Genomic DNA, 25,900 nt, shown 5'->3' on the forward strand with positions numbered 1-25,900 from the left:
GAGCCCAGCCCCACTGAGCAGGCGAGTTTAGAGCAGGCAGAAGACCCGTCTATCCGAAGGGAAGAACCTACTGCTTTAATGGTGATTAAAAAACGTAGCTTAACCCAGAGCCAGGATTTTCTTCCACAGCATCGGAATAGGGAAAAAGGAAAGGAACAATGGTAAGAAACCCACCAGGTTTGTTGGTTAGGAGACTCCCACTGCTGGGCAACGGTTTTAGAAAAACTCTGTGCTTTGAAGTGTGGCTTCTTGTTCTATTCTTGATAAACCATTGCCTTTCTCACCTGATTTCCATATCACTTAGAGCTCTACACGTATCTAAATATATATGCTTATACTCAGATGTGTTCTTTTCTCCTGATTATCTAATCTTTGAAGAAATCGCTACAATTGTTTCCTGCCCGGGCTGACTGCACTGTTCCTAGCAAGCCGTCCATTGTGACCAACTCCTTGAAGTCAGTAGGCATCTTCCCTCCAGTCAGGTCTTGAGGAGGAAGCTCTGTGGCCTTGCCCACGGCCCGCGAGCTCTCAATGCCATCTGAAGTTGCTAGCAAGCTCTCTGCGGTTGAGGCCAAGTCGCTGATATAAAGAGGCTTTTGTACTCCAAGTTTTGCGTTGGATTTTCAGTGTGGTAAAGACATCTATATGATCTAAACGAGCAGCAGGAAACATTACTTCCTCATCACGCAATTCAAAAGAGTCACAGGTGAATTTTGCATTTGGTATTGTAAGAGCTTCTCAATTAACAATGGCAGATGCCACCCAGAGTTTCCTCAAAAAAAAAAAAAAAAAAGAAACATTAGAAAAAGGCTCCATTACCACACATTCATTGTTTCCCGACAAATTTCCAGCCAGCTTTGAGGAGGCTTTTTAAGAACACACACTTTGAGTTACAAATAACGTCTAGTGCGGAAGGAATACCTACAATGTTTGCTAATGACTGTGGCAGAAAGAGAACGTGTTTTTGAAACTGGGGCACGCAGGAGCCCCAGGTTCTCTTCCTGTTTCTCGATGGACTGGCCGGGGAACAGGAGGTCATCTCATCTCCACTTTGCTGAGCCGCCAGAAGTCTCTATGCAAAATGCCTCATCTCTACGCTACATACCTGGGATGAGAGTGCATTCCCGATAGAGGAAAACTGGTAAAACAGTTTGTACGGTGAAAATATAGTGATAAATGTGTGCAAGGAATCCATGAATACTTTCTCATGAATTACAGAGGGCTCCGTTTTCATGGCCGTAGAAGTTGACCGTAGAAGAGTCAGGGTGCATTCAGATACGTGGTGCCAGTTACACCTGTGCATTTTACAAACCTCTGTGCCTCTCACTGGGTGCAAAAAAGGAGGAGAGAGTTGCATATGGAATCAACTGAAGTGCTCCCAGGTAGCCTGATACCAGCTGTTTCAAAGTTTAGACTTCATAGCTGATTTAGGGTCAGAAGCAGAAATGATGCCTTTGGCTTCTTGGGATGGCCATGGATGATGAATCTCATGCCGTCCAAACTCTCAAATGTTCCAGAAGCCATTCTCCAGGTAATTAAAAAAGACCCAAGTTTGTTTCAGTAGAAGTGGGTCAGTGTTTCAATGGGAAGCCTCTGTCAACCTCGGTGTCCCAACGAGAGAGTGCCATTTGATTCATTGGATTTTCCTTTTAAATCCAGTTTTCCAGAGCACTTTTTTCAGTTTGAATGCTCTTTGGATCCTAGTAACACGTTTATTGAGCACCTGCTTTGGGCCAGACCAGGAGCTCCGTTCTGGGGGGATATGAACTTTAAAGAAGTTACGGATGGATGGATGGATGGATATCTTACTTTCAAAGATATCCTAGTTCGGCAGAGGTAAAATAAATTAATCTCATGCCCTGTCTTGGGCACTAGTAGGGATTTTAATACTTGTACCTAGAAAGATCAAGGCAGATCTTTGTCATGATGGCTGATTTGAACTGAGTTGGGTTTTGAAGATGGTAGAAGTTGAGAAGGCTGAAAAGTAGAAGAAAGGCATTGCAAGATGAACAGTGGTGAAAGGAAACACACAGCGAATGTTAGGAGCCCCTGTGTGGGTGTGGGGTTGGGTCGGTCTGGGAAGGTGCAGGAGGGCGGGAGCACCAACAGTGCAGAGTTTGGACCTTTTCCTGTCAGACACGGTGATGGTCATGTTTGCTCTTAGAAAAGAGAGGAATCTTAGGAGGAGAAGAAACTTGGAAACAGAATGCCTGTCAGGAACATTTTGCAGTGGAAGCTGATGCATGCAACCACAGGACCTGAACCAGAGCTGTGGCCATGGAGTAGTGGATGGGTCACAGAGGAAGTGCCGTTCACGAGGTTGACCCAACAGGGCCTTCCACTCATTGACCACATAGAGCGAAAGAGAGAAAGGAATCAAGGAATTGATCTAATTTTGTTGACTGGGTGGATGGTGATGCCATTTGCAGAAAACCACAGCGAGACAAATGTTTTTGTCCCCCAAATATAGGGCCTGGCGAACTGCAAGTCTTAACAGATTTAGGTCAGACTTGCCTGGATCCCCTCATAGAGAGAGAGAACATGAATGTTCATGTAAAATCAGGCCATTGTGAGACCCTTTCAATGAACTTCAATAGGATGGGACACGAACTCTCAAAAAGAGAAGTTGGCCTTTTTATTTATTTATTTATTTATTGCTGTTTTTGTCATTTTGAAGACTAATTTTTTTGTTTTGTTTTGTTTTCTCATCTATTCCCTGATCATATTTCAAGGTTTTGTTTTTACTCATCAGAATGACAGGAAGTTTTCAAAGTGTGTTTCCTTCAAGTTTGGCCTCAACCTTATTTTCAGGATTAGGCGTTTGTTTTTCCATTTGCCTCCATGACAACCAAGCCCAGAATTCCTATATATAGTCATCCAGCGCCCATTGTCCCCCTGGCCATTGTAGCATAATCTTGTGCATCCAGGCCAGAGAGCTTCACTGATGATGGAAGATGAGGAGGTGCTGGAGTCCTTGGCCTGGAGATTTTCAAGGCATAATCAAAAGAAGGAAATAAAATAGTGTGCCTGCCTTTAGAGATTTATGTTCCCCTTTAGACACTATCCAGAAGTAGTTGAAATGGCTCGTGTTCCATAGCTTAGTTTCTAGTTTTCTTTTGGAATGGCCCATAGATGGAGAACATTTTTGAGACTCTTCAAAGGAAATGCTTGGAAAGTTGAATCAATGATTTGTAGTTGGTGGTATTCTTCTGGATGTCAAGTTCTGCTCTGTGTTAATAGCATGAAGTAAACAACAGGTATCTTGAGAAACAGAGGGAGTTACATTGAGTTTCAAAGGGATTTAGGTAGAACCTAAGAAAAATTATTAAATAAGTAAACTTTTTGAGTCTGAGAATCATCTTTTTTTTTTTTTTTAATGTTTTTTATTTATTTATTCATGAGAGTCAGAGAGAGAGGGAGAGAGAGGCAGAGGCAGAGGGAGAAGCAGGCTCCCCGCCTAGCAGGGAGCCTGATGCGGGACTCGATCCCAGGACCTTGGGATCATGACCTGAGCCGAAGGCAGACGTTTAACCATCTGAGCCACCCAGGCGCCCCGAGTCTGAGAATCATCTTGACAGCATATTGTTTTTGTAACTTAAAATGGTAGGTGATGGATGGATGGATGGATAGACAGACAAGCAGGCAGGCCTGGATTTAAGAAAGTTGTCCACAAATTCAATCTAGCAACATTTTCATAAGTACCTTTTTTCATAAGTACCTTTCTTTATGAAAGGACTGTGAGTCTCTGTGGCTATAAAAGCATGTGAGGTACTATTCCTGCCAATCTAAAATGTAAGCTCCACAAGGATTCTTGTTTTTTTTGCACTGATTTATCCCAAGTGCTTAGAGGTGCCTGGCACGTAGAGGCCTCTGAATGAATATTTTCTGAATTAATAGAAAATTCGGAGCAAATATATAGACTGATACAGTAGAAACCCTCTTATTTGATGTGATCAATACTCACCTTCTCGGTTATAGTTGAAAGTTTCTAAATGCAGGGAATCCTTTTTAAAATGTCTTAAGCATTTTATTTTCACCTACAAAATAGATTCATTCACCAGTATTGGGATGTAGGGTCCAGTGTATGTATTGGAGTCCTTTGACTGAAGTTCCCCATTTCTTCTCTTGCATAAACCACAGGCACGTACGTTGTATCATGTGTTACTTCCAGATTCAGCTTCTTTTAAGTGGAGTGGTAATTTAGACATTTGTGGAACAGTCTTAGAGCAGAGTCCTTCTAGATTTTTATGTTCTCAATCTTTTATAGTTGGTCTTGCCAAAACATAATTTGTTGGAATTTTTTTTTAGCAACTTGACTTTATCAAGTCTTTCCAAAGCATTCAATGTAGCTTTCATAGAAATGACACTTTGTGCCCATATTCCATCATTTTAGGTCATCTTAATGACATCAAACAAGCTCATTGGCAAATATAACAGGTACAAAGAAGTCTGGGAGCGAGTCCAGTGGATTGTTGTTAGCATCAGCTCAACTGTTGGAAGCAGAGATGGATGGGCCTGCTGGAGGGTGACCCCCAGCACCAGCCCAGACACTGCTGCCTTCGGTCTTCTTGGGTCAGGATGTTTTAAGGTCAGAGGCATCGATCTGGCCAAATGTGATGGTGGAGGTTGGTTAGGGGAACGTGTGAGTGTAATGTGAGGTGTAATGAGATCAGGGTGAGAATCCCGATGTGTCTGTGCTGACGAAGCACCGAGGAGATCAGCATCCTATCTGGATTGTTGGGAAAAGTCATCACAGTGTAGATGACATTTCAGCTGAGCTCTGAAGGATGGGTAGATATTTGCCAGGCAAAAAGAGGAAGAAGAGAGCTCAGTAGCCCTGGTCAAGGACTCCCAATGATGAAATAGGCAGAATGTGCAACTGGGAATTGGGAACGAGCTAGAAGTGAGGCTGAACGCATGCTCTGGGGCCAGACCGAAGAGCTCTGTGTACTGCACTCAGAAATCAAGACCTCACCTTTGGGCACCGCAGCATAATCCTATCATGACCATGTAAGTGATCACATGTCTGTGATGCGCATGCCGGCTAGACTAGAACAGATCTCTGAGAAAGGAAGACCAGATAGGAGGCTGTTCAAGCTGCCCGTGCAGGATATGAGGGCCTGAATGAACAATGGGAAGGGAAAGCCCAGAGAGGGAAGTGGTTGGAGCTGAGCGTGACACCGGTCTCTAGGACGGGGTACGGGCTCAAGCGCTGCTGCCAAGGACAGTTGGGAGGAAGAATCTCACAGCTGAAACTGGAACGAAGAAGCGAGCCATTCACTAACATTCAGACACGTGGGCAAAGGAGCAAAAGGGCAAAAGGAGAAGTGTGGGCAAAGAGGAGGTCGGTCTTCAGCGCCTCAGGTTTAAGGAGTCCGACATTTTAGCGAGCTTAATCATCTCAGAGCTCACTGGGTTTCTCATGGCGGCAGGATTCTCTCGTCCCCACAGATACCTGGGTCACTAGCACAGACGTGAAGACACGTAGACTATTTTTGTCCTTTGCCCACGTTTATTAGCAGTTGTGTGATAGAGGTTGCATGGCATTCCAGAAGTTTCCCAGCTATTGACTAAAGTAGATCTTTAAGTGCTCTCTTGATGTTGTTAATGTGCCCTTCTCCAGTTTTCTATGATTTCTTGATGGGAAATAATGGGCTGTATTTACAGCATTTCGGGGGTCCCACCCTCACCACCCCCATACTCTGGATATTTACAATCGTTGCAGTTAAATTATCCACAGGTAATATTCTGTTTCTGGTTCCTTCTGCTACCAAACTTGAGTTGCTAAATCACCTGCTTTTCTAAAGAAAACTACAATTTAGGCATTATTTTGAACTTTCTATGCTATTTTAGAAGATTTTAAATTCTCCCTAATGCAGTCTATCCCACTTTCTGGCATACATATTTTTCTGTTCACACTCATCCTCTGATCTTCATTCCTTTTCCCTGTTGGAATTAAGTGACTTTTTCTCATTGTGATAAGAATGGAGTTATTTCATTTCTATTTACGACTTAAGGTGGAAGTGTGGTGAATTGAACGTTCCAGCATCTTCATGTCTAGTGTTGACTTCATTAATGAACACACTAATGCTAGTTATTAGTGGGCACTCAAGTTTCTCTTGACGTTCTCCTCCTTCTCTCTTCTTCCAACATTCCATCAGTTACCACATACTGATTTTGCTTCTTCTCCACTAGCTCTTTATGGATGCCTCTATCAGGACGTTTATTTCTTTGCATTTATCACAATCAGTTATTTACGTGTCCATCTGAGACAGCTGCTTGAGGACAGGAACCAAATCCTATGCCCCAGAACTGACTCTCCTGTTGACTTAGATGCTCAGTAAATATTTGCTGAACAAATGGATATAACTGAAGCATTTGCCCCCCTGGGCACCCCTGATTTGCTTCCCTAAGATCCTTTGTCTTTTATTTTCTCCTGGTACTTGGTTCGCGCCAACCAAAGAGCCTGCCTCCCCAGGTCTGCATGAACATCTAGCTCAAATAGAATTAAGTGTGGTTGCTGGCGCCAAGATCCTTCTGCTACGTTTGTACCTTCACTCACATCCTCTCTGTGGAGCTGTAGAAAATTGAGAATTGATCTTCCTGTACAGCTCCCTTTTCGGATCACTCAGTGCATAAGGGGGCTGTCCTCTGCAGCGCCCACAATTTACTGCCCAATTGATTCTTACTCTTCCTGTGTCTCCCTTAATCCTCCAATAGTTAAATTCTCCTGCTACTGTTCATTTGTTCTCCTTGCCTCTTGTATTCCTTCAATCAGTGGAGTAAGTTTGCCAGACGTGGAGAAGGCTTGTGTTGTCACAACAGCTCTGCTCGCCCCCCTGCTAGACCCCAGCTCTGAGAACGTACCCCTCGTGTCTTCTTGGACTTTCACTCCCTAGAGCCCGCGCATAGCCTGGCACTAAGAGGGTGTTAACTACATGTTTGTAGCCTCAGAATATTCAAGAACACTTCATCCTATCATGCTTATTGTGTTCCCAGAGTTCACTTGTTTGTCATTCGCCTTTATAAAATCCAGTTTCTTGTGATTGTTTCTGTGCTGGCTAATTTTTAGAGAAAGAAGAAGGAAAAAAACCCCTAGAACTGATAGTCACCTGGGTTTGGTTGGCATTCTGGGAGATGGACTATAGCAAGAAGAATTTCTCTGGGAACATGGCTAAGTGAGAGGCCTGGGAGGTTTCATCCGGAACCCAGCCCTTTCCCTGGTTTGAAAGCCTGTCCAAGAGCCACCGGAAAGCATCCGCCTCCCGTCCGTGTACCTTTCTTTTCCCAGCCAGATTCCACCCGAGGAATTTCAGAGCAGTATTACTTGAGGGCAGTTTATCAGGCGTCTATGAAAGCACGGGCCGGCGGGTTCCCGATGCTGGGCATCTGCTGTGTTCTGCTGCACAGCCTGCCTGTGGACTTGTCTCCTATGTGATCCCGTGTTTTCGTTTTTATAAAGCATCTTACAATTTTGGATATTCTTTTTCTTTCCCACGAACCTTGCTGTATTCTTCCCCCACGTGTTCTGAAAGGCTTATTTTAGTGTTTTCTTTCACATCCCGTTCACTGTTACTCCCTATCTGTCCTGTTTCCATTTCTATCTATTCTAATGTTATTTCAATTTTTCTGTCACCTTTTCTCTCTCCTCTCTGCTAAATATTTATTGTTGATGGACAATAGATACCTGATGGGCAAAATTCAGATTTTAGAGTCAGACGAATCTTTGTTCAAACCCAACCTCTGCCTCTTACTAGCCGTATGACCAACTGCCTCAACTACCTCATGGCTAAGATTGTGATGAGAACCTACACGGCACACCGTAGTTGTGAGAATTAATTGCTGGCTGTTCAATAAATTCCAAACCCATTTCTATAAGCACCATGACAGTCCGTGCTAAAATTCTATTTTGATCCTGATTTTACAAAATATAATTATTTTTATAGACCGTTGACAAAGTGGATAGCTACCCGTGACTTAGATTTATCTTACAACTATAACTGTACCTGATAACGTAATTTCTAAAACTTTGCACATGAATATAGTCACGGGTCAGAGAATTAAACCTCTAGACAGCAGGCATGTCTCAGGGTTGGGTTAAGAACGTAGGGACCAGCCTGGTCTCTGCTCATGGTTCCTCTTTAAGGATTACTGGCCATCCAGGTGATAAAGATGTGACCTGGGTGAGCACCTCGGGTTCAGTTTCTCCCCTGAATTCACACCCCTGTGCTTCCGCTGCTGTATTTCTCAGTGACCGCAAGCCCGGCTGTTGAAAGCACAGAGTTTTTTTCACTTTCTGTAAGCTTGGAATGAAGAAAATAGCCTTAATGATGATTTTTAACCTCCGTGACGTGTCCTTCACCACTAACAATCTGTTTGCCTTTCTAACCTGGGCACAAAAACGACCCTCTTCCTGTTCCTCAGGCTGTGCCTCGTGAACAAGCTAGAATGTTCTGTAGCTTAGCAAGTGGGCTTTTTTAAGATCGGTGGAATCATACACGCTCACGTCTTTGTCACTTTAGTGCCCAAAGTGCTAAAATTGTACATTATTCACAAACTCCCAAGTGAGAGAGAATGAGAGACATAGTGTGTCTTGGCACCAGAGAAGAAAGTAAAGCTCTAAGAAGACCCAAACAGTTGTGAGCTGGGCATTATTACCAATGTACTGTAAGCGGTGGGATTTGCCTATTTTTGTAAATAAACCTGTCCATCAGATTTTAACCAGGAAAAAAAAAAAAGGGAATTCATAACACGGTACATACAGCTGGCCCTTTTGCATTGCCATTTACGAGGGAAGGGCGCTGAGCCTCCCTTTCTTGGAAGGCTTTCCCTCACCACTTCTTGCATTTCTGTTTCTTCAAGTTTCATGTAACATATATATACCGAAGTTAAAATTTAGAATTCATTTTTTGGGATGGATGGAATGAAATGCAGTAGACCCTAGAGATAAGAAAAATGTGTTAAATCAAAGGAGACTCCCTTCCCTCGGAGGGAGTCTCCCTAAGAGATTAGTGCAGGTGTGAAGTTGGGGTGGGTGGAAGTTAGGGGAAGATGAATTCACCTGGCTTATGATCTGAGTCGGAACAACGGACTCCTTTGCAGGTTCTGCTGTAAAGGGGTCGAAGCTGTCGGGGGCCTGTGTCTGAGGTGACAGCCAGCCTCCATGCTAGCCTGCAGGACTCGCTGAGTTGGGTGCTGGGTCTTGGAGGGAGCTGCTTTCTGAGAAATGGACTGTTCCTTGGGACGTTCATTTTGGTCTCTGGGTAGATTTGTGGGCGGCCGAGAGCTCACACGCAGCGGGACCCCGCCTTGGCCTTGTTGGTGCCAGGATTTCGCTCCTGTAGAGTGAAGAGCGAACAAGAGGACAGGGGCTTGTCAGGGATGCTGACGGAGCAGTGCTCAACCTGCCGCTCAGGCCCGTGTTAACAAGAGAGGCGGAGTGTGTTTTGTGCTTCCTCGTGCGTGTGTTTTAAGCAGAAACTAGTCTTGAGAGCTTAAATAGAAAACATCTTGAACAATCCATGCAATGGTAAACAAACCTGCTATTGAAAGGAAGAATGAGAAGTTGACAATTGCATTATTGTGATCCTGAGTGGGTTCATCAGCTAGGGTTGAGGAATAAAGAAACCAGAGATAAAAGACTTGAGTAAAATGAATTCGGTTGTGTCATTCCTTTCTTCCTTTGTCTTCAGTTTACACCTGGTAATGAACCCATGGAGGCTTGGAGGTATTGTTCAAGTTTCCTTTTGTTTTATTTTTGTGTGTGTGGCAGGTTTGTTTACAATTTCCAAAGGGGTTTTTTCTCCATCTTGAGGAATACAAATTGAAGAGGGGGAGGAGGAGAACAAGCAGGGAAGGTATTTTAGTATTTTGAAGACGGGAGGTGGCCTCATAATAAGGGAGGCTGCTCTGTTTTTGTTTTTCTTCTCAAAGAGGCCAACGGGATGGATGGTCCTGGTTTCATCAAATACGGGTTTTACAGAATTCCTCCGTGTCCTGCCTCGGGGAATCGTGCTTTGGAAAATTAAGTGTCCATCAAATCAGGAGGCTGGTACAGTTTCTATCCCCTTTCCCACCTTGCTTTTTGAAAGGCTTAAAAAAAAAGAGCCCTTTGTTTTCAAGGAAAGTTACACTGAAATTCATCTGTGGGGTATTCACAGACTTCATTTGCGTCATTCCTAGGCAGCTCTGGGTTGTGCGGGACAATGTTGCCGAAAGCGTAGCCTCTACATTCAAAGCAGCATGTTTGGAAAAGGGTCAAGATCTTTCTTTCTCCCTCTCTCTGATTTTTTAAGAAACCGAGATTTTCCCCCCTCCCATCTAGATCACATTTCTCCACCACATTTCTCCACTGAAGCTTCTCAGGGTTAAGATTTATGGCTGTCATTTCCGACATTTTCCTCCGAATTGCAAACTTTAAAATACCTTTCAGGGAAACTTATTTGGAAATTCATTTTAATGGGATTTACGAATAAATCTCCATCTTAATGCTGACTAAGCTTTAAACATCCATTCCAGGAGAACACTATTAGATCTTTATATTTTAAATTTTAAATCACTTGACTGTGAAGACATAAAACATTTTTGTATTTGTGAGTGCCATGTGCTCGAGCATTTCTGTTAAAGACCTTCTTTCTGGGGGGCGGGGGGTTGGCTTGAATAATTCTGGGCTGCAGAGGAGGAGATACGACGTCATCTGCTTTCCTTTCTCACGTCGGTGCCTGTGTGCTTTCTGTACGTTCATTTATCTCACCTACAGGGACGGGTGGGTACTCTGTGGCAGCCGTTTCCTCTAGACAACAGTTGACTTTCTTTCTTCCTTCACTTTGAAACCTTTCACCTCAGCGTTTTAGTTTTAAATGCCACGAGCCCTCAACGTCACATGAAAAGAAGCGACACTTCCTTCCCACCTGCCCTTCCCCAGATCTGTGTGGTAGGATGTAAATGAAGATGAAAGGTGGATCGTAGTCATCATCTGTAGGGAAAAGAAAAACAACTACTCCAGACTAATGTCGGGGGGTTTTCAGGGGTCAAAGCTCCACTGTGGTTCTCTGTGTCCGGTGTCCTTGTCCCCGTCTGTCCGCAGACTCCTCCTACTCAGAACCTCCAGATGTTCAGCAGCAGTTGAACCACTATCAGTCGGCCGCGCTGGCGAGGAACAACAGCCGAGTCAGCCCCGTGCCCCTCTCCGGGGCCGCCGGGGGTGCCGAGCAGAAAACCGAGGCTGTTCTGCACTGCGAATTCTGTGAATTCTCCTCTGGCTACATCCAGAGCATCAGACGCCATTACAGGGACAAGCATGGCGGGAAGAAGCTCTTCAAGTGCAAAGACTGCTCCTTTTACACAGGCTTTAAGTAAGTGGCGTGAAGAACAGCCTGGAGAAACAAGGTGGCTGTGCCTGCCCCACCCCTCACCTCACGCTTCCCCGTGCTCTCCTACCGGGAGCGCAGGGAAGGCCCTGCCCGCGGGATCCTGCAGGGATGGGGTCCAGTCTTCACAAAAGGAGGCTAGTTCCAGAAGACTGCTTTGGGGTTTGTGGAAGGGGGCTTGGGGGCGAAGCGCTCGCTCTGTCAGAACAAACGAGTTTAAACGTCAGAGCGAATGGGCAGCCAAGGAGTGTGAGAGCGTGGTAAGGGATTTCTTGGGCCCAGTGCATGAAGCAATGAGTGGTTTTTTCCCCTTCGAAAGACTATCCTCCCTTTTTTGAATTTGTCTTTGGGGGAAAAAAAAAATCTGTGTTTTTGAAAGCAAAGTCAAAGCCAAGAGAGAACATCCAGCAATTGTGATTTCCCTGCTACCCTTATAGAAAATTCCTATTTCTTAAGATCATATTGTTGAGAGACACCCAGAGAACCAAGACTCCAGCACTGTGAAGACTAGAACTGAACACTTGTAGAGAGATTGTTCCAATCCAGAAAAAGATAATCCAAAGCCACCTCTGCTCCTGTGTATAACAGAATCGGTGAGCTCAAAGAACAGAGTGCTTCCTATCATGTGCTCTAGACTCTTGTGATTTAATCTCATCCTGTGCAATGCTGTTTAGGTCGGTGGTTATGAGTGCAGAGTGTGGAGTCTGACTACCTGGGTTTGAATCCCAGCTTTGTCACGAACTGGCTGTGTGACTTTGGACAAGTCCCTAAGCTTCTCTGTGTCTCCTGGTCCTTATCTGCAAAATAAAGGTAGTAATACTACCTCACTTACAGGACTCTGAGGAGGAGTAAATGAACCAATATATCTAGAGTGCTCAGAATAGTGCCTGGCGCAAAGGAAGTACTAATTAGTATTACAGTATCATTGAAAGCTATTATAATAATGTAATATTAGATGGCTCTATTACAGGTGTAAAGCTATCATTATCTCTTCCTGTTGCTGTTAGGCCCTGAGCCTTAGGCCACTCTAGTACTTCAAGACAGACTCCACACAGCCAGGCTGGCAAAAGTAGGCTTCATGGCCAACAGAAAACAATCGGAAGAAGAACAAGGTTCTTTTCCACCCACACCTTAGTTGCTGGGATTCGATGGGAAATGTGTTACTTCTCTGACTCTTAATATTAATTTGGTTCAGTTGTTTCTCAGGTAAATACGTATGTGACCTTAGAACTGAGAAGAGGCTGAAGACCCAGATAACAAGGGCCCACTGACAGGTGTACATGTCTCCCCGGAGAGAAGCACTTGAGTTAATAAGAAGGGGAACTTGCCTGTTAGACTCTTGGTTTCATCCATTTTTATGAGACACTGAAGGCTTTGTAAATGATGAAGTTTTGAAAAGGATGGAGGGGCAGACAACAATAATCGCTTTCCTCCTTCAAGCTGGTACAACAGCTTTGAGTTTAGTTTACCTGAGCGTCGGCCGCCATGACGTCCCAGCCAACTTGCCCTCAGAGTCACATAGGCAGCTGGGAAATGAACCTGACTCCAGTCCCTCTCCTTCCAAGCACAATGAGAAAGAGGTTCTCGTGGGGATTTTGGCTTTATGCTTTTAATAGGCAGCTTCTCATCTTCAAGAATAAAGTGTTTGGGGAAGTCCATTTCTTTTCAAAGTAAGCCCTGACCCCGGCCAAGTGGCAGAAATTTTCAAAGAGGAAGTTAGCACTGCATGACAAGGTCCAGTTAGTGGATGAGTGACCAAGGAGCTTGTGGTCAGCAAACATGATGAACAACTGTGCTTTGGGCCCTCAAGCAGGGGCGTCACACACAGAAGCCCTGTAGTGAGGTAGCCAGCAGGGGATGTGTGAGTGACATGATCCCTTGTCACACTCATCACCTCTCTCCCCCACCTCTCTCCCAGATCTGCTTTTACTATGCACGTGGAAGCCGGGCATTCGGCAGTTCCCGAGGAGGGCCCCAAAGATCTTCGCTGTCCTCTCTGCCTCTATCACACCAAATACAAACGCAACATGATTGACCACATCGTGCTGCACCGAGGTAACCTTCCTAAATGTGGTTTTCTTGGGGCAGAGGGCTGCGGGTGGCATTTCAAGGACTCCCCTCTCGAAGTGGCCACTTTGCCCTGGTCCCTGGTTCCTCAGCTTCTGTCCAGGCAGGAAATCACAGTGAATGACCACAGTGATGACAGCCCACGATAAAAACCCCTTCCTGCCACAAGATCTGCTCCACGTGGAGGGAGGCAAAGGTGATGGGTTTAGCAGTGAACACTTCTCTGGGGCTTCCCAGCGTGAGGGATTTTCACATTCTGATTCCTCTGCCCTCACCGCCTTGCTAAGGAAGGAGCGAATGAGACACAGAACGGGTGGGTGAGGACTCATCATAAAATGTCAGGAGCTATCTGGTTGCAGGCAGTTCGTTGGAGGGAGACCGAAATGATGATTTCCAAAGCAGAGCGTGGAGTTTCCCATGAAATGGATGGAGAGAGAAAAATTCTTAAAAATAAAAGTGGTCCGATAGGTATTAGAAATCCCAGAGGTTTCAGATTTAAGTTCTGGTTTTAAAGCCTCCTGTATTGACCTGCTCTCCCATCTGTAAGAAGAGAGGACATGAGCCTATGGAACAATGCGCCAAGTAGACAGTCTGGTGCGTTCCCTGGTGGATGCACACTGGGTGTCGTGTACATGTGGCTTCCTGTTGATAAACAGGGATGGTTCTTTCAAGTCCTCTTTGGTTTTTCTTTCAGTTGAGTTTACTCTTGGCCAATTAAAACACTGTTAAACAACAGGCTTCCTCTGCATTGGAAGGAAAAATATGTTTATGTAAAAACTTTGTCCAAAGAAGATTCGAGCCAGAGGTAGATGGAAAAAGGATGACCAGAATCCTGGTTGCCAGTCTCTTGTGCTGTTTCTGTCCACTGATCTGTCATCTTTCCTTCGTGCCTTCCCTCCCTCCTCGTCCCCCTCTTCGTTCCTGTCTTCCTCCCTTGGCCTCTAACCCTAGGAGGCTTTTCCGAAAAGTCTTTGCCACGTGGGCCTCAGAAACAGTGAGTGTGTCTTCTGCTGTCCTGCTGAGAGAGGTCGCTCACCCTCACATGCTGGATATTTTTGGAGCATTTTCAAAAGTTTCCAGCATGTCCCCAGTGCCACAGTCTCGGGCCATTGCATTTTGTGACAATTTGCCCATCTCTGCTGCACACCCCGTGGAAGGCCCCGCTTAGCGCCCTCAGATTTCCTTCCTCCCCAGGCCGCTCTGAGGAGACGTGAGGTCGCTGCTGGCTGGGACATCCGCCTGCGAGCTGAGAGAAGCAGCATCGGAACATGGAGGCAGGAATTCTTGGCCAGAGTGGTGCCACCCAGTGTTTCACCTCAGTCACCTGGCTTCTGGTCCCCCAGCCCATGTGTGGTGGTGGCTCTGTGCCCCCCTCACAGGGTGGGGAGGGGCCATGAGTAGTGTTGCCACTGAGCAGACAGGAACGATGAGAGACCTCACTTCTGTGGTCGATGCCCTCCGGCTTCCCATGCTGCTGCCTGGTGGGCTCAGAGCTTCAGTGCCTAATGCGCTCAATGATTTTCCTTCCCTGAGCTGGGCTTCAGGAAGAGGATGGGGACACAGAGAAAGAGTAAAGCCAAAGCTGAGAAAGGCCCTTGGAGTGCTACACTTGACACGAAGTCACTCCTATCCAACAACCTCCTAAGGGCTAGGATTACTACCTGTGTTCCTGCTTTGCGTGCGGGAAACGTGAAACTGAGAAAAACTGCTTTTTCTTTGATTTGGTGTAGTTATTTTGTGGCCATCTCACAAAGGATTTAAGCTATCTTAAAGATATTTGTGCAGAACCGTAGGATTAAAACGAATGGGCAATTGGGGCAGATGCAGAATAAGGAGAAACCAGTTGCAGGTGCCCTGCAGGTGCAGAGACGTTCACCAAGAATTTGGTGTCCCGTGAACGCCGTGGGGCGCTGTGCGCCTGGAAGCCGCGGGCTGTGGGTCTGGCCCTGAGATCCCGGCCTCCCGCGGGACAGACGAAAACAGAATCCATTGGATTTCAAGTGTTTGTTAGACTTTTGAAATTGCATTCAGGAGATTTTCAGGAATCCTAGACACCGAAACCTGAGAGGAATTGCTCCAGTGGGGTCTCCGAAGGGGGGACCGTGTGCGATCCGGTGTGTATTATGCCCACCACAAATGCAGTGGGAAGGCCCACAGGGACGATGAGAGCTGGCCAGCGGAACCAGACTCGCCCGAGCGCTCACAGTGCTGTGAGTGAGTCAACTCTGGGCCTCTGATCCCGTGACCCATCCATCATACTGCCCGTCACCGGTTACTTACAGTCTCTGCTGTGTATTTGTAGAGGTCATTTATGTTAAACGAGCCATCTAAATACCGTCCTTACCGGGGTTGGAAAGTGCACGATCTGGAACGAAGGGGCGTTTGAGGATCGGCAGTAATCATGACAACATTAACAACAACAAATTACTGTCACTGAGTGTTGACTAGGACAGGTGCTGTACTAAGTGAGTCCAGTATGTCATTTTATGGAACTCTCACAAAACCCTATATGGTGTGGGTATTACTGTTATCCCCCGAGAACAAGGGTAAAAGGTTCAGAGAGACTGACTGTGACCCAAGATCCAAATGACTAGTAAGTGACCCAGCTGGGTCTGGACCCAGGCTTGTCTGCCCCACGGCCCATGCCTGTAGCCACCAGGCATCACTGCCTCTCCCCTGGGAGGGTGGCTGGTGTCACCGTGTTGAGCGTTCTCGTGGTGTGGCAGCTGCGTCTGAGGACGGAATCACCTGTGGGGCTGGAGGTCAGAGCTGAGGGCCACGGAACCGCAGATGGCAGGGTGTCTCAGGACAGCCGTGTCTGCCATCTGCGTCCTGGCCTGGCTTTGGTGTCCATCTCAACCCAAAATGGCATCTCAGTGGGAAGCTGGTCTTGACAAGTCAGGAGACAGGGCTGGGTGTCTGCCTTGCAATTTCGAGTCGGGGCTGATCTCAAAGTAACAAGACGTGACTCTTCCTGCACCTGGGCTCTCCTTGCTCTGGGGATGAGTAAACATCGTTGGTCTCTGGGGCCTGCAGTAAGAGAGCTTTCTGAGGCCTTGGTTAATTAAAATACTTGGGATGAAAGGGAAGAAAAACAGCTTCTGAACTGGCCCTGAGACTGAGATACTGCTGGCAAGAAGAGTTGCCTTCGCTTTTCATCCCAACAGAACGATATATTTAAATAGGGACGAAAGGGAGGAGAATTCATTTCACTCATGGGAAATCTGAATGAGAAATGATCGTGGGTTTCTGTGGGTTGTGGCAAAAGAGCATACTGTGTGTCCATGCCTGCCCCAAGCATTCATTACTTGCTTGTGCTGCACTCTGCTGGGTTCTTGGGCAAGATGAAGAATATAGAAGACCCAGGACCTGCCCTCCTCAAGGAGATGAAGCATGTGCGTGAGTCTCCGTAAGGTAGCGAGTGATGGGTATCTAGGAGTTTCACGGCGGCAGGTGTATTTGTGTTTGGCGTAGAGAAAGGTGGTGGAGGGGTGGCTTTCAAACTGAGCCAGGATGACATTTCAGCAGGCAAAAATGATTGAAGGTGGGGTATATTAGTTAGCTGGGTAGCTTAAAACAACAATGTGCTGTCACTGCTCTGGGGCCTAGAAGTCTGATATCAAGGTGACAGCAGGGCCGTGCTCCTTCTGAAGGCTCTAGACAAGAATCCTTCCGTGGCCCTCCCTCGCTTCTGGTGGTTCCTGACATCCTGGCCTTGTAGCTGCGTCATTCCGGTCTCTGCATCTGTCCACACATGGCCGTCTTCCCTGTGTGTGTCTTCTCCGTGTCCTCTCCTCTTCTTCTAAGAACACTACTCATTGAATTTAGGGCCCACCCCAAACCACTGTGACCTCATCCTGACTAGTTACATCTGCAAAGACCTTATGTCCCAATAAGGTTCCATTTTGGGGTTCTAGGTGCACATAAATTTCTGGGGGACACTATTGGACCCCCTACATGGGGGGGAGGAAAAATTTAAATCAGTCAGGTAGGTGGGAGCAAGATGTGTTGACAGAGTGTATTCAGGTGTTCTGAGGGGGGCTGAAGGGAACAGGGGGACAAGGCTGGTAAGGTGTGTCCCGGCCAAATTAGGTAGGGCTTGGATACCAGTGTAGGAGTTTGAACTTTACTCAGTAGGCAGATGGGAAACCAGGGTACCTGCTGAATACCAACTTAGCAAAGATTGAAGCCAAGGATTGGTAGACCCAATTCTTTGAGAAACTTAGGTCAGATCAACATTTGGTGAGATTGGCCATGATTGGACCAGTTTGGAAAGGGAAAAATTAAGCCCTGAGATTTTTGTTTGCTGGAGAAGTTTGGAGGTAGGACTTTTGGTGGGTTTTCATTCAATGCAACAAATATTTACTGAACATTCACTATAATGCTAGCATTGTTTTAAGCTCTAGGGGTATAGCCATGAAGAGTCAGGCAAGATCTGGGTACTGAAGGAACTTGAACTTGATAGGAAGGGAGACCGTGAACAGGGAAGAGTTTCATGAGTACATTTCCACTGAGTCTATCAGTTTATCATCATCATTGGAAGCATGATGCCTCGTGCACAAGCTTTGCCTGTATGTACCTTACACACCTATCGTGCACCTGGAAAATTGGGTACAGATTGAATTACAGGGATGAAACACAGTTTTGCCAGATATTTCTATTTATAATTCTGGAACTGTGTAATCCCCGATTCTGGTCTCCAGTTGGCATATTAACTTAAAGCTTCTGCTTCCCAGCCCATAACCCCAATACATGGGCAAACACTAAATTTAACTGAATCCTGCTGGTGGGCATCTTTTGGGAACAAAACTAATCTCCCTTAATTTACCTGATGGTATCGTTTTTCTTAAGGAAAAAAAAAAAAGCTGCAGTGAGATTGCCAGTCTTTCATTTTATTCAGTGAAATTGCACATTCCCTTCCATCCCCACCAAATACTTTTGCCGGTTAGAATGAGAGGTGTGGTTCTTTGGTGCTCAGCTTTCTCTGGCTTGACGGTGGCAGCCTGGGTAACATCAGGATTAATAACGTCTTACCAGGAGCTGTTGTCCTTACGTTTATGTGTGCCTGTTTATGGTCAGGTTTTAGAATAGTTGTTCTTTAGGAACTATTGTTATCTTCTTAATGGCTTTCTAATTCTCAGCTTTTGTCACTCATTTGGCCGAGAGTAATGGGTGGGGCTTTGGTTTGGCCCAAAGAGGGTCTCAGGCCCGGAGCAGGATCATTTGCATACGGAGTTTGTTGGTGTGAATGACTTCCAGACCTCTCCCTGCTTCGTTCAGACTTGGCACGTTGCGGGGAGGAAACCCGTGTGTTGTGGTCTGCCTTTCAGGAAGAATTTTTACTTGGTGACTCTGGACTCCACAGTGATGTGGTTTTTCTCTGTTTTGAGCAGAAGTGACCCTCCGCCCTCCTGGTAGTTGCAGTTTGGCAGCTTTTTCCACTGAGCACCTCAGGAGTTCGACAGCACGCCCTTCTAGGCTCTCTAGCACCTCAGTTCCCACAGGCTTCCGTGGGGCTTTCCCCCTGGGTTTCACGTCCAGCTGCAGCACCAAGCGGCTTTTGAGTAGGAAGAGATGAGAGACACAATCTATCTTGTAGTCAAACTGGTGAAGTCATAATATTTTTGCAGCCAGCTCTGGAAGCTGAGTCACAATGAGTGTGATTCAAGCCTTGATTTCTTACCCAAGGTAATTTTGAGAGGTGTGAAGTCAAGAAAGACCCACAGTTGTCACTGCTTCCATAGAGAAAGTCCTGAGCCCTGGGCTTCTGTAGCCAAGACAGGGCTCCGTCCACACCTGGAAACATTCCAGTCTCTAACTTTATGTCCTTGACTTGCCTCAATAATGAATAACCTCATTCAGAAAACCCTGTTAGTGATTTGCCCACCTTTCCAAGTCTCTCTTGTTTTTTTTATCTTGGTCGTGTTAGCCATGTGTTTAGAAAGGAGAAAAATTAACTTTTTTTTCCTAAAATGAAGATCTTAGTCAAAATCCACATAGCCCAGAGACTGGGAATGTTGGTGATGTCTTCGTTTGGAAATGGGAAGAAGTCTGATGTTTCAGAGTGAGTAAGTAAGCAGGAAATTACCTCTTATCTGATTGAGAAGATACTCGAAAGAAGTCAGAGAGAAATGGTTGCCTTAGACACTCCCGTAGCTTTGGTACTCTTTGGTACTCTTAAACGATTAGGAATCAAAGGCTTATAAATAAACAGCGTGCAGATTGGATGTTCCAAGAGAGTTCTTTTCGGGGGTGAAGGCGGAGGGCCCTGGCACAGGTCAGGCAGGGGACCTGTGCTCCCAGGTCACAACTTTGTTCTGAACCAGAGGCGTGACTTTGAGGGAGGAGTCCAACAGGCCAGTCTTCAGCTTCCACACCAGTAAACTAAAGGTAATAAAACTGACTTTGCAGAGTGTTTCGAGAATAAAAAGTTAACCGTGAGGGTAGAATGCCTAACAGTGCTTGAAACAGTGAGCTCCAGGCAAATCGCCATGGTCATTTCCATGAATTATTATTATTTAAACTCCAGAGTATTTTGAGTGCTCCTGACTTTGTGTAAAATTCACTTAGACACACATAGTGAAATGGGAAACTGCAAAGAAAACTAACCAAGGTGGTAGAGGAATTGAAAGGGAGGCCTATAAAAAAAAAAAACCCCAGTCTGAAAGAAGCGATTCTTTACGGGGAGAAGCGAAGACAGGAGGCTGCTTGCATGGCTGTCTCCAAGGTGTTGGAGGCATCGTCCCAGGGACTGTTATCCAGCTGTGGTCCATCTCCACGGACGTCAGCAGACCCAGAGCGCACAGCACGGGCCAGAGACGGAGCGTGCACGAGGCAGAAATGACACAATCCAAAGCGGGAGCCAACACAGAGCAAAGGAGGGGTGCAGTCTCAGGGAAGGTGCCAGAAAAGTTCGTGTCAGCACAGTCCGTGAGCTCCTCAGGCATGGGGCTGGTCCCAGGGGTTCAGCCTGCACCCCTGTCTTGTGCCGTGGGCGCCGGCTTGCACGCGTGTCTTACCCAGAACGTCTGTGGGGGTAATGCTGGGCACTTGGTGTAGAGCAGTGGTTATCAGCCAGAGTCAGGGTGCATTTGTCTGGAGGCATTTTTGGTTGTCACCCCTGGGGAAGCGGGGTGCCATGGCAGATGGTCGACAGAGGCCAGGGATCCTCATAAACATCCTACAGTGCATAGTACAGCCCCCAGAGTCAAGCCTTATCTGGCCTCAGAATGTAAATAGAGCTACTGTTGAGAAACCCCGGGCTGGAGGAGTTGAACAGCGTAGCATGGGCTTTCTTAAGGCTCCGGCTGGCTTCTGCCAAAGCATTTTTTTCCTCCGATTACACCAAACCATAGAACTGAATGGTTAGAAGACTGTTAAACATTTGCTATTCTAAGAAAATGTGTGGATTACATTATAATCATGTGTTTCTTAGCTGTCTGCTCTACTTTGGTTTAAAAATATTTATATTTCTAAATAAGCGACTGACTCTTTGTATAGGGAAAATAACATATGCATTAGAGCTCCAGGGAGTACGTAGCAGACCTCACGTTCCACGCTCCCTCGGGCCAGCTTCTTGCGGGCCAGTTAATCGCAGTATTCAAGGACTCCCTCGGCAGGGACTGCCCTGCGGTGAGAACGGGGTGGCTGAGGCTACAGCATGGCTTTGGGTGGGGAGAATTCTCCAGGGGCCAACCCCGGCCAACAACAAAGGGAGGGCTCGCAGGGAGCGCCGCATCAGTGCACAAAACACTGATGTCTGGAAACGGTGCTACTCAGTGACTCTGAGACTAAATCACGCTTTCTTGACTTAATAATACATTGCTGTTTCTAAATAATATAAGTATATGTTGTGTGCGTCCATTTGTAAACTTCCAGAGTCTTCCGAAATCCAGACACAGCATGAAAACACACGCTATATTTGATCCTTGCATAAATAGCACAGATTTTAATTTTATCCCAGTTATGGATATCTGGCGCGTGCGCCGATACTCTGGGCAGACTGGTGTGAAATTTAATTTGAGCAGTTAAACACAAGGGTGAGAGAGTGCAAAATAAACAAGCACACGCATTTCCAGCCCTACAGCATTTGGTATGTTAATGGGAAAAGCACCCAAATCCTCTCTCTTTTATTTTTTTCCCTTGTGACAATCAGATTACAGATTGTCTGAAAAGGCACAAATCCTCCCTATCTCCCACGCCACCCCCATCTCTCCCTCCACCCCCCGAATGTTGCCCGCAGCCATTTCATTTGTGAGCTTCTCCTACTAGAGCTGGAGTTTCAGGGAATGAAAACATACAGGTCCTTTGCTTTCAGATTTGTTATTAGAGATTCCCTTGGTTTCAGGAAGAGGAAAACCGTCTCCTTGAGAACATCTCGGAAGGGGAAACAGGAGTGGAACTGGCAACAGTGGGACATGAAGGGTTTGCTTTGTGACAGGCAGGGATGCAGATCGCAGCAGGGCCAATTACAACATCTGTGAGCTTTGGAAAGTTATTAAGAACCCCGTTCCTTGCTTTACTGATTTGTAAAAACAGGAATACCTCCAGCCTAAGAGGGTTGCCAGGAAGGTGCACTGTCGGGGCACACAGGTGCTTGGGAACTGTCCGGTCCCTTTCTACTTAGGGATGTCTTCTAGGTCCAGCCCAACTAGCACCTAGTGAGGAAGTGGGAGGTGCTAATAGTCAGTTATCATTACTGTGGGTAAACCGTGGCCGCCTCCATTCAGGAATGAGCGAGCACCTTTCAGCCTGCCCACCTCGCTGTAAAGATCACTCTGGGGATTAAGTGCACCAAGGGCTGGTGGTCTTACGAACACTTACCTGGGCCAGAGGAAGATGCCGTTTGGGGAACGGAGGGCGGGGCGGCGTGCATGTGAGTTCACGGACGCGGGCCCGTGAGAGGTAGCAAAACCGGCTGAGTTTCTTCCTGTATTCCAAAGAGAGCGCGTGCAGACCATCAGTAAAAATTTCCATCTTTCCAATTCAATTTGTTTCCACAGAAGAGCGAGTTGTCCCCATCGAAGTGTGCCGTTCCAAACTGTCCAAATACTTGCAGGGAGTAGTTTTCCGCTGCGATAAGTGTACCTTCACCTGCTCCAGTGACGAAAGCCTCCAGCAGCACATAGAAAAGCACAATGAACTAAAACCTTACAAATGCCAGCTCTGCTATTACGAAGCCAAGCACACGGAGGAACTGGACAGCCACCTTCGGGACGAGCATAAGGTACCTGCCCGTCTTCCTGCCCCCGACTCTCGGCAGCCCTGTGGGGACGGGCCTGGCGGGGAGCCAGAGCTCAGGGTGGGCGAGGCAGGCCTGCGGGCTAAATGTTGCAAGGGCGCTTCTGATGAAAGAAAGGAAGAGGTCATTTTAGAAAAACTGGAACACAGAGATGGGGATAAGGAAAATCCCCCCTCATGCTGCCACCCAGGTCCACCTGCTTAGCGTTTGTTATCTCTTCTCTGCCCATTTTCCCTTGTTTTACGTAAGTCTGGCGATAGCACACGTGAACTAGTGTGTCACCCTTTTAAAAAAAATTTTTTTTTTTTTTACTTAACAACCTAACAGGAATATTTTTCCTGTTAAAATAATATTTTTTAAAATGTTATTTTAAATGTATCATCACAGAAATTGACCAACTTTTTCTGTAAAGAACCAGAGAGTCAATGTTTTAGGCTTTGCAGGCCAGATGGCCTCATGGTAACCACTCAACTCTGCCCCTTGTAGCAAGAAAGCAGCTTACAGACAAGACAAATGAACGGGCATGGCTGTGTCTCCGCGACCCTTTATTTACGGAAGTAGGCGGCAGGCTGAGGGCCCGAAGTGGCTGGTCCCTGTCCTGATGGCCAGCCACCTTGTCCCTCAACCATGTAGGTCGTTTCCAGTATTCTTGCTAACTACAGAGATTTTCCAAAGCCTTGCTATTTGTGTCTAAACACTATAAGGGCTGTAAAAGACGTGTTTTGTTTAGGGAGGAGGATTGATAACAGATCAGTACCAGACCTAAAATCAAGGGTTTGTGAAAAAAACTTCTCTTCCAAAGGTCTGCTGATCAGAAGGCAGAATCCTATAGGGCAGCTTCAGAGGGCTTATGTGGCACATGGGGGAATTGAGGTGCTTGCTTCTGGTTTTGTGGATTGCCCAGAGTGCAGAGGAACTACAATTTGTATTTGTTTCTTGAAAAAGAAGCCCATTGAAAAGTTTTCTAATTAACCCCAAAATATCGAGGGAGTGTTTACTTAAGGCACAATGAGATCGTTTCCTTTTTCTTTGCTCTGTGTCCTCCTCTTTTCTGGCCTTGCCAAACCCCAAGTTATCAAGACTTTAGTCCAAATCATCTGCGCCAAAGGGTTAGAACTTTTCTTCGGGGTGGGAAGAGAGAGAGAGAAGGCTGAGCTCCATCACCCATCCACAGTGAAAGGGTTTTGTGGTCACTTTTCTGCTTGGGAATGCATTCATTTTCTAATGTGTCTGCCCAAAAATGAAAGCAGAGAAGAAAAGCCTGAGTTCACCTCACTGAAAAAGTTTCATAGCCTGTCTTAGTCAAACTTCCTGGGCATCTCTGCTCTCAAACTCAAAGGATAATCACTCATACATTTCAAACCAAGCTTTCTACAGTTATGCACATGGATCTTATTTATGCACCCACCTCACATCTTTTTATTATAGTGTTCAAGCCTTTGGGCTGGTATTTGGGAGAGAGCAAACCAGGAAGATAAATTCTCCCGTTGTTACACAGTTGCTGTGGGTCACTGGTGAGAAGGTTAGAACCATACACGTGTGGAACCGGGGGCTTCCCGAGCAGGCATGGAAGGTTGGGGCTTCAGGAGACCTGTCAGGCCAATGGGTTGCTCCGGAAAAGAGGGCCCCAGTTTAGAGCTTCTGGAACCAAACACCTGAGTTTAAATCTTCTCTCCACTGCTTACTATACAACTTTAGCAAGTTACTTAAATTTCTGTATCTATTTTCTGGTTTCTAAATGGGAATCGTTTTATCTTTCTCAGAAGTTGTGTGAGATCAAACAAAGTCCTGGTATATCCCACACTTTGATGTGACCCGGTGTGTTCCTCAGTCTACTTACGAATTGAGCTGTGGTACCCATCAGAAAGGTAGTTGGGTTCCCAAAGAACTAAAATATATTTAAAAATCACTAATTATACCTTGCATCTTAGATACGGTCTTTGATGTTCTATTTTCACTATGCCATGTTATGTTCTTTAATTTTACTCTTTCTCGTGGTTGACCAGCTTAATAAGTCCAGTGAGCACCTAATTGAGGCTAAAGAATTACCACTTCCAGCCTGCGTAGCGATTTTCCTGTCGTTTCAAGTGTTAAGTTTCAAGTGTTAAGTTTATGAGACTTGTGCTTGTTACTGACGGCAGCACTTTCTATTTCTTCGTTTCTAAATGATGAGTACAAAATGTATTTCAAATTTTTAAAATAACTATCCAAACACTTCTTTTATTTTTCAAAAGATTTTATTTATTTATTTACGAGAGAGAGCGAACACGAGCCGAGCTGAGGGGCAGAGGGAGAAGCAGCCTTCCCGCTGAGCAGGGAGCCATCGTGGGGCTCGATCCCAGGACCCTGGGATCATGACCTGAGCCGAAGGCAGACGCTTAACCGACTGAGCCACCCAAGGCGCCCCCAAACACTATTTTATAAACAAGGATAGCAGTGCTGCTGAAACGGAAGTTTTGACTGGTAGGCAGTGATATACACTGGTTAAAAACCGTCATTCATTGGGGCGATTTCAGCATTTATGAAAGCAGTATAAGAGTGTCAATGTACAATGAGCTAACGTGAAGTTTGCTAATAATCCAAATAAAAGTCAAGGACCTGGGCACCTGGGTGGCTCAGTCAGTTAAGTCTCTGCTTTCGGTTCAGGTCATGATCTCGGGGTCTTGGGATTGAACCCCGTGTCATGCTCCCTGCTCAGTGGGGAGCCTGCTTCACCCTCTCCCTCTGCCGCTCCCCCCAGTCCTGCTCTTTGCCTCTCAAATAAATAAAACCTTTTTTTAAAAATGTCAAGAACCATAAGGCAAAAAAGAAATTAAAGGCGTAAGAATTGGAAGGAATGAGACCACTTGCATTCACAGACAAGGTGACCTTTGCACGTAGAAAATCCTAAGTAATCTATATATAAAAAAAAAGCTGCGAGGATATTAGTATAGCAAAGTTGCAGGATATAAGGTCAATATGCAAAAAATCAATTCCATGTCTAATACTAGAAATGGAAATCTGAAAATGAAATTTGATTAATTTCATTTACGATAACATCAAAAAGAATAAAATAAGGATAAATTTAACATAGGAACTGTGAAAGCTGTAAACTGAAAATTACAAAATGTTGTTGAGAGAAATAAAAGAACTAAGTTAATGGAATATATACTGTATTCCTGGATGAGAGGACCCACTATTGGCAATTCTCCCCAAATCGATCTACAGATCCAACGGTATCTCT

At 45.9% G+C, this 25,900-nt stretch overlaps 1 protein-coding gene across 10 annotated transcripts in view; it reads left to right on the forward strand.

The window, feature by feature from the left end:
- ZNF462 (zinc finger protein 462) overlaps positions 1 to 25,900 on the forward strand; it is a 136,654-nt gene that overhangs the window by 90,670 nt on the left and 20,084 nt on the right. For all 10 annotated transcript variants that reach the window (XR_004301151.1, XM_032418888.1, XM_032418884.1 and 7 more), the window contains 3 exons: positions 11,087 to 11,354; positions 13,288 to 13,424; positions 22,439 to 22,662. Coding sequence is in view for 9 of the 10 variants with exons in the window: in XM_032418888.1 (XP_032274779.1) it covers positions 11,087 to 11,354; positions 13,288 to 13,424; positions 22,439 to 22,662 (629 nt within the window). In the remaining variant the exon portion in view is untranslated. The remainder of the gene's footprint in view (positions 1 to 11,086; positions 11,355 to 13,287; positions 13,425 to 22,438; positions 22,663 to 25,900) is intronic.

This window comes from Phoca vitulina, unplaced genomic scaffold (genome assembly GCF_004348235.1).
Source record: "Phoca vitulina isolate PV1807 unplaced genomic scaffold, GSC_HSeal_1.0 scaffold21, whole genome shotgun sequence".
Lineage (NCBI taxonomy): Eukaryota > Metazoa > Chordata > Mammalia > Carnivora > Phocidae > Phoca > Phoca vitulina.